The sequence below is a fragment of the Anopheles aquasalis genome, chromosome 3, assembly GCF_943734665.1.
Source record: "Anopheles aquasalis chromosome 3, idAnoAquaMG_Q_19, whole genome shotgun sequence".
Classification (NCBI taxonomy): Eukaryota; Metazoa; Arthropoda; class Insecta; order Diptera; family Culicidae; genus Anopheles; species Anopheles aquasalis.
Genome location: NC_064878.1, coordinates 46,799,064 through 46,811,563, shown reverse-complemented (window position 1 = coordinate 46,811,563; position 12,500 = coordinate 46,799,064). Strand labels below are relative to the sequence as shown.

At 49.9% G+C, this 12,500-nt stretch overlaps 3 protein-coding genes across 3 annotated transcripts in view; all 3 read right to left on the bottom strand.

The window, feature by feature from the left end:
- The window catches only part of LOC126576697 (uncharacterized), a 20,985-nt gene extending 20,351 nt beyond the window's left edge, over positions 1-634 (bottom strand). Inside the window, exons 1-2 of the mRNA XM_050238003.1 lie at positions 457-634; positions 1-159 (exon numbers count right to left, since the gene is read on the bottom strand). The exon at positions 1-159 is cut by the window's left edge and continues 2,620 nt beyond it. Of these exons, the coding sequence (XP_050093960.1) occupies positions 1-159; positions 457-488 (191 nt within the window). The 5' untranslated portion in view covers positions 489-634. The remainder of the gene's footprint in view (positions 160-456) is intronic.
- A 7,407-nt stretch (positions 635-8,041) lies between these two features.
- Positions 8,042-12,500, bottom strand: part of LOC126576696 (uncharacterized) — a 10,294-nt gene continuing 5,835 nt past the window's right edge. The window contains exons 2-11 of the mRNA XM_050238002.1: positions 12,355-12,418; positions 12,030-12,284; positions 11,791-11,945; positions 11,068-11,717; positions 10,786-10,984; positions 9,433-9,792; positions 8,896-9,375; positions 8,684-8,829; positions 8,246-8,603; positions 8,042-8,165 (exon numbers count right to left, since the gene is read on the bottom strand). Of these exons, the coding sequence (XP_050093959.1) occupies positions 8,042-8,165; positions 8,246-8,603; positions 8,684-8,829; positions 8,896-9,375; positions 9,433-9,792; positions 10,786-10,984; positions 11,068-11,717; positions 11,791-11,945; positions 12,030-12,284; positions 12,355-12,418 (2,791 nt within the window). The remainder of the gene's footprint in view (positions 8,166-8,245; positions 8,604-8,683; positions 8,830-8,895; positions 9,376-9,432; positions 9,793-10,785; positions 10,985-11,067; positions 11,718-11,790; positions 11,946-12,029; positions 12,285-12,354; positions 12,419-12,500) is intronic.
- LOC126577726 (guanine deaminase-like) overlaps positions 10,655-12,500 on the bottom strand; it is a 1,925-nt gene continuing 79 nt past the window's right edge. The window contains exons 1-5 of the mRNA XM_050239587.1: positions 12,355-12,500; positions 12,030-12,284; positions 11,791-11,945; positions 11,068-11,717; positions 10,655-10,984 (exon numbers count right to left, since the gene is read on the bottom strand). The exon at positions 12,355-12,500 is cut by the window's right edge and continues 79 nt beyond it. Coding sequence (XP_050095544.1) covers positions 10,755-10,984; positions 11,068-11,717; positions 11,791-11,945; positions 12,030-12,284; positions 12,355-12,453 — 1,389 coding nt within the window. The 5' untranslated portion in view covers positions 12,454-12,500 and the 3' untranslated portion in view covers positions 10,655-10,754. The remainder of the gene's footprint in view (positions 10,985-11,067; positions 11,718-11,790; positions 11,946-12,029; positions 12,285-12,354) is intronic.

Genomic DNA, 12,500 nt, shown 5'->3' with positions numbered 1-12,500 from the left:
AGTGCCGTCGCTCCCGACGTTCCATAATCGTAGCCACCCGGTGGAGCCTGCTGGAAACCGGGCCCTTTCATCTGTGGCATCGGGGCCAGGTGTGAGTTGGCCTGCTGCAGTTGTTGCAGCTTTTTGCTCTCCATCGTCGTGAAGGTGGGTGGATCAATCCTGTCGGAAAAAAAGGGGGTGAAAGGGGGGCCATCATGAGTACACTCCATCTACGAAAAGGATTCTTACGAAGATCTGTGTTAATGAGCCCACGAACGAAAGACACACATACACAAACAACAACAAGGAAACAGAATGGCGAAACGTTGGCAAATCATTACAACTCATACGGGGGCGGGGGGAGGAGTATGGGGGCTGGTTTTTCCTTAAACCTCGAATTGCTTTTCGCAATTTAGAACAAACCAAAAAGAAAAACCACATCTTTTTTGTTCGGCAGCCATCCATCATCATCCTTACCAGTCCCACAATTGCCAGAGACAGCTAAACATTTTCCTATTTTCGTCTTTTCCGCGTTTCTTTGCGTGTTAATGTCACGGAATGTATGAAGGCGAAGGATATGAGGAAGCAGATGGGGGCCAAGAATGGGGAGCAACGAGCAAAAAGGCCAACGGAATGGAGCGAGCACCACACGCAAATCTCGTCACCCAAACCTATTTTCGTATTTTTTTTTCGAGCGAAAAATGGGCTTTCTCAAGCTCGCTCGAGTGTGCTCGCGGTTGTCCACTACTTTTGCGGTGCGTGTCGTCGTCGTCGTCACCGCCTCCTCCGTCGTCGTTGCGATTCCTGCGATTTACGATATTTCGCTTCGCATTTCTCCGTGTCGCCTTCTTTTACTTTTTCTTCAAACGCCACACATACACTGCACACTGTCCAGCTCGGACACACGGCGACACGTACGACCGGGACCGGGAATACTACGTGACTTAGAAGGCCAAATCGAGAGAGCGGCCCTTACGAGTGGTCACTCCATACACTGCCAAATACTATATCCGTGTCGCGATGCCGCGCTGCTGGACGCGGGGCGTGATTTGATTCGTTCCTCGATTCCGTTTTAGATTTCTCCGCAGCAGGATATTCAATTTGATAATGCGCTAGAAGTACTCCCTTCGCATCAACCAAGATTGCCAATGAATCGTAGCAACCAACGACACACATGGTAACGACGCGGGCGATGATGATGATGATGATGATGATGCTGCATCGCGTACGCTGGCTGTCGCGCTCATCTACATCGCACTACACCACCAGCTACAAGCAGGCGACCAACTCGATGACCCATTTTTCAATACAATTCCCCTGACCACACCACCACCCCAAAAACCCCACCGGACCAGAGATGACGCCGCCGTGGCGTCTAACGTGTACTTTAAAAACGTGACCCGGAATCAAGACACACACGCACACACATACACGAGAGATTCCGAGAGGTGGCTAGTACAGCGCAGATTCTATCCGGACCAAAACTCCACACAGAAATCACGGATCACAAATTGCACTGGCGTGGAGCAGGCGTGTGCAGGTCGCTCCGTTCCCTCCCTGGTTTCTGTCGCTTTCTCTGTCTCTCGGACGGTGGACGTTCTCCCGTTTTTTTTAGTTTTTTTGCACCGTCCCACCGTCCCATTTGGAATCCGAAACGAACTTTCACTGCAGAGCTGCACTGTAATCGATACTAATTACGAAGATTTTTCCCAGCCTTTCCCATGCTCACTGCGATGCGATGCGATGCGGAGGAATGGAGGAGGCGCGTTACTCGTAAGGTTAAAAACACCGCTCCACGGCACGGCACGGCACAGCACCGAGATAAACAACATTAATTTCGCGGAGATCGGAACCCCGGGTGAAGGGTAATGACGCTGCTGCTGCTGCTGCTGCTGCTGGTGGTAGTTGTGCCAGCGAGAGAGCGAGAGCAGGTGCACTTGGAACCAATCCGTGGGTGGGAGAGGGTGGTGGTTTGTGATTTATGGTTCCATTTTCCCTTCGACATTTGTCACACACTTCTATGGTACTCTGCTCGAACGCGGCGAGCGATGGAAAACGCGCGAGAAAATGTCCATGGAAAAAGCGTATTACACTGCTGCCGCTGCTGTTCCGATGGCCACTCGACGACGATGGTGCCGTTCCTCAACTCAATCCGAAACGAACCATTAGAAGGGGGTTGGGGGAGAAGGAAGGTAGTGCGGGAAAACTGGTAAAAAGCAATCACCACCAGAGCACCAGAGACGCGCAATTACACGCCGATTTTCACACCGCGTCACAAAACCCCTTTCGTTGTCGTTCGTATTCCCGATCAATGAAGGTGGAGCTGTGGTTTTTTAGTGACCGAACCGAGAAAGCAAGAAGTGTAGGGCGATTCTGAAGCGCCCGAGTGGCGACACATTCCCGACATCCCGCGTATCACGGAGGACGGAAGCAAACCTACTCTAGCGTGTGAGAATATGGAGTAAATCGTAGCAGGCCATCGTACACCACCAGGCCCCCTTGTTTGCTGTGTACGAGAGAGAGAGGGGCTAGTGTGCACGTGCGCTCTCTTCTCGCGGAGGACACAGGCGCGCGAGGGTGTCCTTTTCCGTTGCCTGTCAATAGAACTGCCGTTGGCGCAGCCGTGCTTCCGAACCGTGTTCGCGTTCTCGTTTCCACACCCACGGGTTGTCCTTAAACTATGGTTGGATTCGCTCGCGCTCTTTGCATGTTTTCTTCGGACCAAAAGCAGTGCGTCCCCTTCGGAAACAGAGAGAAGTGGGCACCGGATGAGGCACAGGAAAACCGTCCAAACAGTTTTGGGAAACGGTCCAAAAACGTTCGTTATTTAACGGGCATTTCACTGCGAGGGCGCGTGTGTGGTTGGTTAATGTAGAATACGCCATTGACCCTGACATTTGCACATGCTCGACTAAGGTGGAAAAGGTTAGGAAAACATAATTTATCATCGGGGTGGCCTTGGATCATTTTTAGAAAATGAAAAGAAATAGAGTGGCTCATAGATTATACCAGTATATCTCGGCTTTCGTCTGTTTGAGGCAAGTTCAGAGCATTCTCTGCTCAATTCTAGCGCTTTTGATTTTCGTGAATTCTTACGTGAAAACCAAAGTAGTGGATATAAAACCAGAATGTGGGTTCTTGAAAGACGCATAGCGAGAAATCTGTCTCGTATGTGATTTTGACCAAATTTGTCATTAAATGAGTCATCAATCGGCTAAATAATCTGAAACAACTGTGACACATATTTGCGTAACAAAATCTTTAAACAGCACCCTTTAAGAAACGGGTAATCAATTATCTATCGCACAGCTATGGTGGCAGACTACGAAAAGCGTACAATACTAAAGGGATTTTTTTTTACACACCCAATTCACCACATAGGCGTCCTTTGCTGGAATCACACTAAGTACATTGGTAAATGTTACTAATTTAACATCCTTTTGACACCTCCATCATTTCATCAATCAGTTCCCACATCGACACACCTATTTTCGCCAGACAACGCCATTTTTCGGTGTTAGCATTCCAATGCCAACTCTGAATATTCAAAACTTCTTCAACGGTTGCTTCGTAGCAGAAGAAGCACTGAGCTGGTTGCGTGTGTTTTGCGTCACCCTTCTCCGCCAGCACTTCCAAGAATTCAAGAGTCATCGGTCACCACCCGCACCCGGTCAGGGAAACCCACACATACACGAGACACAGCACGATCAGGGGCCGTTTCGCAGAGACCAAACATACCAGCGAGAATGAAAAAAAAAAACACACAACAGTTGAAGGGGTGGTCCAGAACACGTTTGCAAACGTTTGCAACGACCGCAGGCGCGCTGTGCTGGTCACCAACATTCAACCCCTTCCTCCCGTGGAACGAAGGCCAGCCTGTCAGCCATCAGCAGCCAAGCCAGGGCAACTCATCGTCGAGGAATGCGCCAGAGCCTTAGCCGGGCAATAAGCAGGAGTGCCGTTCGATGGACGGCAACTGAAACGATCGGATTGGCACGAACGTAACGAAAAAAACGAAATGAAATGCTGGAAACGGATTGCGGGCGCAAGTTTTGCATGTCCCTCAACCCCCGGGGGTTGAATAATGAATGCAAAGATGTGCAAAGATGGGGACTGAACGTAAAGGGGTGCGCGTACTGCTGTTCCCATGTGCGTGGAGACTTTCCCGGGGGGGTTAATGCTCACGCCCTGCTATTATTATTGTTGTTGTTGTTGTCTAAAGTGTTGTGCTTGGGCACATAACGCCCTTCAATGTCGCACGAACGACGAACGTCGAGAGAACGACCGTCGTGGCATGCTATGTTGTTGTCACCTTTCAGGTCGAAAACACGGGGAAAAAAATCTTCAAGAAAAGAAGGCCAAGACGCAAGAATGGATGACGCTTCTTCTCGTGTGTGCTGCGCATCCGTGTGTATGTGTGCGTGCATAGTAAGAAGGGAGAAGAGAAACCGACCTAAACCACCATGTTCCATCATGTTCCACCATGTTCTCTTTTCCCGTTCATTTCCCCCGTCTTCCAACCGTTATATTCAAGCAGCGCGACAACCACCACCATCATCATCATCATCGCGGTCCGCCGTGTGGTGGTCATTTGCACACTTGTTCCTTTTCTTCTCCGCGCGTTTTTTTTTTCGCCAACAAGAACTTATGCAAAACAGCTTCAGGTGAGATGGTTCGAGGGTTGAATCATCCCCTTCCTTTTCTTCCTTTTCTTCCTTTTCTTTTTTTTTCGCCTTCCTTCCAAGCGCACTTGTCGAGACGCTGACTTCGGTCGCAGCAGCAGGTAACCACGACCGCCGCCGCCACCACCACCGAGAGAGAGAGAGATGTCCTTCTCCTGGCCGCGTCAGGGGTTTCCTTCCACCCTCACCCCAGTGATCAACCGTTGCCGCTACAAAAGATCAACTTCTACTCCTTCTCTCTCTCTCGCTCTCGATCTCTTTCAACTCGTTCGGCGTTCCCTTTTCTTCAGCCGCCGATAATCCACCAGCACCACCGCCACCTGCGTCCGCATCGATTTTTATACGCGCGCACCTTCCTTCCTTGGCCCGGCTCCTTTCACCTCCTTCGGTGGTGCTGCTCTCCTGTCTCCTTCTATCTCAACCAACGATCTTCAACCACCTCTCTGTCCCTCTCTCTCTCTCTCTCGGTCTCTCTCCTTTGCTCACACTCAGCGGGTGTGTTTGGAGTGATCACGAAGTCAACATTCCTGCGTCCGTTGCGTTGCTATATGTGCTTTGCGTTATGCTACCGCCGCACCCCCCTCGTTTAAGCGACACTATACCGCACCCTCGACGGTGGCCGCGGTGGCTGCTGTAGCTCGATAGATTGAATGATCGTGATCGTCGTTGTAGCAGAATGTCAAATTCCGATATTTCGTATCCAACATTACATTCAATGTCGGTCGGTGCTGCTGCTGCTGCTGCTGCTCCAAAACCACTACCCAACACCTCTAACACTTCTTCCCCTTGCGGGGAACGATCACGGATCTACGACTGATCACCACCAAGAGACAACACGAACGGAACGGGGGGAACAGGGGGACGTTTTCCATTATTATGCTACACCTTTCCCTCTCCTGCTCGCTGCTGCTGCTGGAAGGAGGGAAGATAATTGCCTTTGACGAACCACACATACACTCAAACACACATACGAGAGAGCGCACAGGAACGACACTTTCCAGCGTCCGCTGACCCTTCCCTGCTTTGCGGCCACTCTAATGAACAGGCTTGGCAGCCAGGCCAGGCCAGGGCACGTAGCGGGAGCTTTAAAACTTGTTTTTTGATCGACAGACACACTCACAAAGCATAACACACGCCTTCTTCGTTGACTCCTTCGATTATGCACTCGCTCGCTGAGCGTCACAAAGAGCCAACCGGACCTGCTAATAGTAGGCTTTGAGGTGCACCAGCGCAGCAGCCTCACACAAAGCCATCACAGAACGATGATCGACAATCAGGCACAGTATATGGCCTTGTTCTCTTTGCTGCCCACCCCACTCCACCCCCCCTCCTGTTCGGTTGAAGCACAAATTTGCAATACCTTTTACACTCTTTCAAATCCCGGGCCGCCACCAGACATATCCGGATGATCGCTGCGAGACTCCTTTACTACTCCCTCCCCGGTGATGCCTTGGTCGCCTTGGTAACGGAATGGACCTGAGATGACGCCAGCAGCTGCTGCTGCACACCAGCGAGAGCGATGCGCGCGCGACACACCACCGATCGTGGTGCTAGAGGTTCGGCGGCTGGACCTGGATTGAGAACCACGCTGGCGATCCAGCATCGAGAGAGCGGACGAGCGAGCGCGCCGGCGGCGGTCACCACTTTCTCGGGAAAACTTTTATAAACGTGTCACACACTCTTGCGCCCCCTTCCACCAGGCCCACTATACCCCGCAGGCATAACAGGTAATCAACCAGAGATCAGCAGCCCAACGAACCCGAACCCGCGGGCCTCCTTCTTCTCCTCCCACGGCTTCGTTCGTCGTTGTCGTGATCGTCGTCAATGTGTTGTGGCTCTGTGTGGTGTGCGTGAAGACTTGTTTACGGCGAGATCACGCTCCACCGGTCGACCGGTGGTGATCGTGGTCTCTCTGCGCGTCGCTCTCGATCGTCGCGCTTTTCTCTAGCTAGCAGACGGGGGGGGGGGATGAGGGAGCACTATATTGGACGTCGAAGGGTTAAAAGCACCACCCCTTTTCTACCATCACCTTCACCTGGACTTCTCTACGCACCTTTGTTCGACGATCGCACTGCCAAGCCGCGATGTTGTTGTGGCCAGTCCCGGATCCCGGGCCCCGTTTTGTGTGTACGCTATATTTTCCGTCTCTTTTGCGCGTTCTTCGATGCGTAAGCCATTCTTCTTCTTCTTCTTCTGCGATCCGGGATCTCCGCATAAACATCGACAGCGACTGACAACGCACACCAGCGTACCAGCGGCTCTTCAAACACTGGCGGCTTCAATGAAGAAGGTAGGGCGCCCCCTTAAAACGGTTGAATGAGCTGTACGTTCTCTCGCATCTCCTACGCTAACCTTTCTCTCTCTCTCTCTCTCTCTCCCTGGCTTTGTCGGAACACGATCATCGAGGATCATCGACAACTGATGATGAGATGATGCTGGACCAACAGCATGAACACGGTGTGCCGAAGCTTCCGCGAACCAGAAAGTCCCATTCAAAGGGTTCGCGCGATAGAAAGTCGCTAAAAAGGGGTGGCGGTGCTGCTGGCCACTGCCACTTTCGTGTCGCAAGAGCTGGCCAAATTTGGAACTCGTTGCTCGTGGTGCCGATGATGTTGTGGTATCGCAATGAGGAAATGCCGATTATCTTTCCCGATCTCCCCCCCTCAAATGAAGGCGACCCAAAAGGTGCCACGTGCGCCACATGTTAAGCCGGAAGGCCGGATTGTTACTGTTTTCACTTTTACTGAGTACCATTCAGTAGCATGCCCCCGAGGGTGGTGCAACAAATTTCACACCTGCTGAAGGAGGTGAAAACAGATAAACTAAACATGTTTTAAATGGTTACTTTTTCAAATGCAGGCGGAAAATGAAAGTCGATTTATTTTTCTAAAATGTTTGCCTAACACGAGTATCCTTTTTTGTTTTACTACATTTAGATTTCATCAATGCTTCGTGTTTAATGATGCATTCATATTGTAAATTGCAGTTATCAACATGAAGCTAATTGTGTTAGTTTTTTTTGTTAGGAAATAAATTTGTGCTACTAAATTGGTTTTGTCAATTCCAACTAAAGCTTCATTCACAAGCAATCACTATCTATTAGCAATTAACTGACCCCTGCTATTGCCTTTCTTCTGTTTACCGATTACCCAAACAACGCGCGATCGTGGTGCTTTTCCAAGAAGCCATATAAATTATGAGGCCACTGCAAGCCACTCGGTGGCGCTAATCCATTCATAATGTTTTCATTCGATGGCGCTAATTCGCTCTTTTTTGTGTGCGGCAGGGAATTAGTTCCCTAATTCGTTGCTGGTTCCCTGTTTTTTTTTTCGGTAGATCGTTAAACCCAGCTTTTTGCTTTGCTTTGTTTGCTGAGGCAGCTATCGATGAGCGGCGGCGGCGGCGGTGGCGGATCCATTGATTAGCCCCTGCACAAATTCATGCCATTGGTGCTCCAGTGTTGTGGTGATGTTTTGCCGTTCCTCACCACTGATAGCGCTGTACCTGGACGGATACAAGAAAACATATAGAAAATCATTAAAACCACAGTCAAAGAATTATGCCCATAGAGATATTTAACCAACTTGATCGAGTCCCAGACGAGCTGCTTCAGAAATCCCAGCCCAGCCGACGGTGCCATGGCCATGAAGGCGTAGTAATAGTCGTAGGTTACACCAACCGCATCCCAAAACCCCGGATCATCACTAGCTATGACCATTGGAATGTTCTGGGTGGCGTAGAAACTGCCGGGATGGTTCCTTAAATCGCGCACCAGACCGAGCACCTGGTTCGAGATGGGGCACACCTCCAGCACTATCTGCTTCCGGCGAACGGCATGCCACAGGATGGGATGTTTAAGCAGTGAATAACCATGCCCAATGCGCCTAGTGTCGAGCAGGATCGCATCGACCAAGTTTTGATCCGCTTCCGTGTAGTAGCTTACTGGAAATGAAAGTGATAAGGAGCATAATTGATCACATTAATCAATAAATACTATGCAACGAATCCCCGAACGAGTATACCGCTTTCGCCAGCGTGGAAAAAGTATCTAGGAGGACTGTCATGGGACGATGACCGTAAAAGGGTTGCAGCAAACGATTTCAACGATCGCTGTGGATCCTCTTGCCCAACGAGATCGAATCCGACGACAAACCCTCGTAAGGTTGTGCTGCAATCGAGGCGAACAAACGATCATAACCAATCACCATGTTGGGATAGAGCAATTCGTTGTTACCTTAAATTTTCGTAGAGTTTTAGCGCATTGGCCAGCTCGTCATCGGTCATGTTTCTATGCTTCGCCACGATAAGCTTCACACCATGAAACGATGGATTCTGTCGACGGTATTCAGTCACCAGCCGGTACAGGATGTAACCCACCTCAACCGGTCCATACTCCTTGCCGTCGGCATCGATCAGGCGGCCAACGGACACGCGTAGCTCGAGGTAACACACATTATCCCGATGAAACTCGTGAAACAAACGCCGATGGTACGCTTCGAAGAACGGTTTGTACTGAAGGAATCCTTTCATCGCCTCGAAACAGCTTTCAAAGTCTTTCCAAATATCGTCAACCGTAGCCGAGGGTTTCTGGGGCTTCAGCTTCAAATTAATGTTGGCTTCCAGCCAACGATCGAAACTACCGGGACCATCGGCCCATTCCTTGCGCATTTCGTTGATCGACCGCGTCTGATTCGTCGGACAGAAGTGCTGCGGTCTGTATGAAGAGGGTTAGGGAAGGGAACAAAAGCAGCGAGGCCACAAAAAGACTCACCTGACGGTGAAGAAGTGCCGACCGTTGTGAGTACATAGCTTAGCCTCGGCTCGATAGGTTAAATTCTGAATTATCCAACTCGAGGACACCGCGGCAGAGTTATGCAGGTGCAGGACGGCCCCTTTCGGCATGGTTTTTAGGACCTTGTACATAACACTAGCATCGATCAAGGGTTTCGCTTCGTAGAAATGCATTGCAGAAGGTAGCGGGACACCGGGTGCTGATTGTAATTCACGTTTTTTCATCTCCACCAGCACCTGATCGGCGTGCTGTTCTTCGGGGCTAAGGAACACCTTTCCTCCGAGGCCATACTGATATTCTGCCTTCAGGATGGCCTCACGCATTTGCTCATAATCTTTGCTACTAAGAGGAAGTACCATAGAACCGGCAAAAAATTCGGTGCACCACCACGATAGGAACAGGAAAATCACTCCGAGCACTACCATCATGGACAACTACGAACTAACCAAATGGCGGTCGTTCTCTTGAAATGCTGCAGGTTGCTGATGAGAAAAAAGGGATTCGTTCGAGCTGTGCCCTCATAAGCGAGTTGATTGACACCTGCCGGCTGGACAAAGTGTCTTTTTATGCATTATTAATGTAGATAGCTTTAGTATTGCTCACACGTCATGCGGCAACGAGACAAGGATACTCGGAAAAAGCATATGATCTAATATGAACAATGAACATTGATTATTCCAGGGGGCAATAGCTAAAAATACTGTTCTCTTTGGTGCAGTTTACCAACGAAAAACTATGGATTGTTATTAGAAAAAATCTCACAAATACCGCCAAAATTAACGTTTATGCTCAAGAGGGGTTATCGTCAATTTGGGGACAGGGCTTGTTAAGTGACGGAGATATTTTTGGTATGAATTTCAGATTTAACTATTAATTTTATAAAGAATAATAAATTCACATGGAAAGACATGCCCGAGTGCTTAAAGCTAATACAACCCGTGTACGTATTCGATCGCTCCGTTTGTAGCGCCTGATAATGAGCTCGGTCCCCCAGGAACCACATACTGTATCACTACTGCATGCTATCAATTTCAGGATCTCTTCGCAAACACCGAACCCATCTGTTGATTCTGCTTGCATGCGCCGCCAAAAACACACCAAAAAATCGGACAGATAAGAAGGTCGAATACATTAGCTGATAAGCCATTCTGACGGCAACAGCAAGATGACCGCATGCATAGTGAATCGACATTGAGCGGAGTGATAATGAGGAAGTGATCAATTTTATTTGACCTCAGAGGAACCGACGCAACACAATGACTTTGTCCCGAAGCTATGCTTCGGTGTGCGCTGCCGTTGAATCATAATTTTATTTGCTTGCCAGAGACGAACACTTGCACAATGTTGCGGTCATCTCCAACGTAGACAAACTTCTGAACCTGCTCGAGCAGTTGCTGCTCGTTGCTTTTCTCTTTCGTTAACGCTTCCGGCAAACGGTTCCCACCGATCGGTGCCAGTTCCGTATCGATCACTAGGGCATCGAAATGCTTCCCAACCGTAAAGTTGCCCACTTTATCGTCAATCGCTAGAGCTGCAATCGGGAGGAATGGAAGGAGATGAGAACACATGAGTGATTGTAGGGACTAATGGTTTCGAATTAGTGTAGGAAATTACCTTGTGCTCCACCGAGGGTGGCCAAGAAGAGGGCCTGCTTATAAGTAAGTGGAATGTAGCTTTGCTGCTTTCCCTCGCCGGATGATGCAACCCGGCCCGTACCTAGTACGTTCTGGGTTTTCATAAAATTTAAATGCTGCGACACGGCCAAGGCGGATCGCATCACGGCCAGGATGGAAGCTTCACTACCACCGGACACGTCCGTTCCAAGGCCAACCTTTACGTTCGCACTGAGCAACCGTCGCACGTCACAGAATCCGGAACCGAGATTAGTGTTCGAGCTCGGGCAGTGTGCGATCGAGGTGCCCCGTTCCGCCAGCACTGTCAGCTCATCCTGCTCAAGATGAACACCGTGTGCCAGCACGGTACGGTTCGTCAACAGGCCCACCTCATCGTAAACTCCGGTGTAGTGTGGTGCCTGCGGAAACTGTTCCTTCACCGTGGCTATTTCTCCGAGATTCTCCGATACGTGCGTCTGTATGTGGAGATTGTAGGTACGGGCCAGACCGGCCAGTTCACGCAGCAACCCATCGTCACAGGTAATGGCAAACCGGGGCGTCACTATGGGCTGCACCAGATCACTTTTTTTGTCCAGCACGTACCGAATAAAATCCACATTGTCCTTTACCGAGGTTTCGGTATCGTATTCCCTGTTGTGCCGCCGGAAAGACGAAGATGGTGTGATTAAAAGAAATCTGAAGCCTCAGTTCGGTTCCTACTTACACATAAAACTCTGGGCACATCCGGTTCGATGATACCTTGCCAACGAAGCCTCGCTGTCCCTGGCGTAGCATCTCGTCGACAAGAATTTTGTTGGTTTCCGTATAAATGGAGGCAAAATAACAAGCGGTCGTCGTGCCATTAGCGATGGTGGTATTCTGTGGATGCCCGAGAGGGGGGACAAAAGTGTCATTCCGTTAGATTGGTTATCAGATTACCCCCTTTAACCCGGCCCGACTTACCACCACGTATTTGTAGACACGCGCTGCAAACTCGGGATCGCGATAGTTGGACTCCAGCGGGAAGGTGTACGATTCTAGCCACTCGAGCAAGGGTTTATCGAGCCCAAGGCCAATGTTCGGTACTTGCGGTGCGTGGATGTGAGCATCGATCAGGCCAGGAAGTAGAAATTGAGTTGGAGCTAGTGTCACCCGTTCATACTGGTCTGCACTCGGTAATAGCTCCTCCAATTGCGACAATTCGCCAACAGCGTCGATCTACCGGAGTGGGGAAAATGTGGTAATCAGCACTTTTTTCCTGGAGTGTTAAGATAAGCGATACCATTACCTTACCATCGGAGGAAACAGCCACAAATCCATCGCAGAACAGCTGCAGTTCGTCCAGCGATTTGCTGTGCACAGTTTTACCGACAAACAGTTGCTTCATGATGTACGTTGATCGTCGAGAGAGATTGAGGAAGGATGCGTCCTATC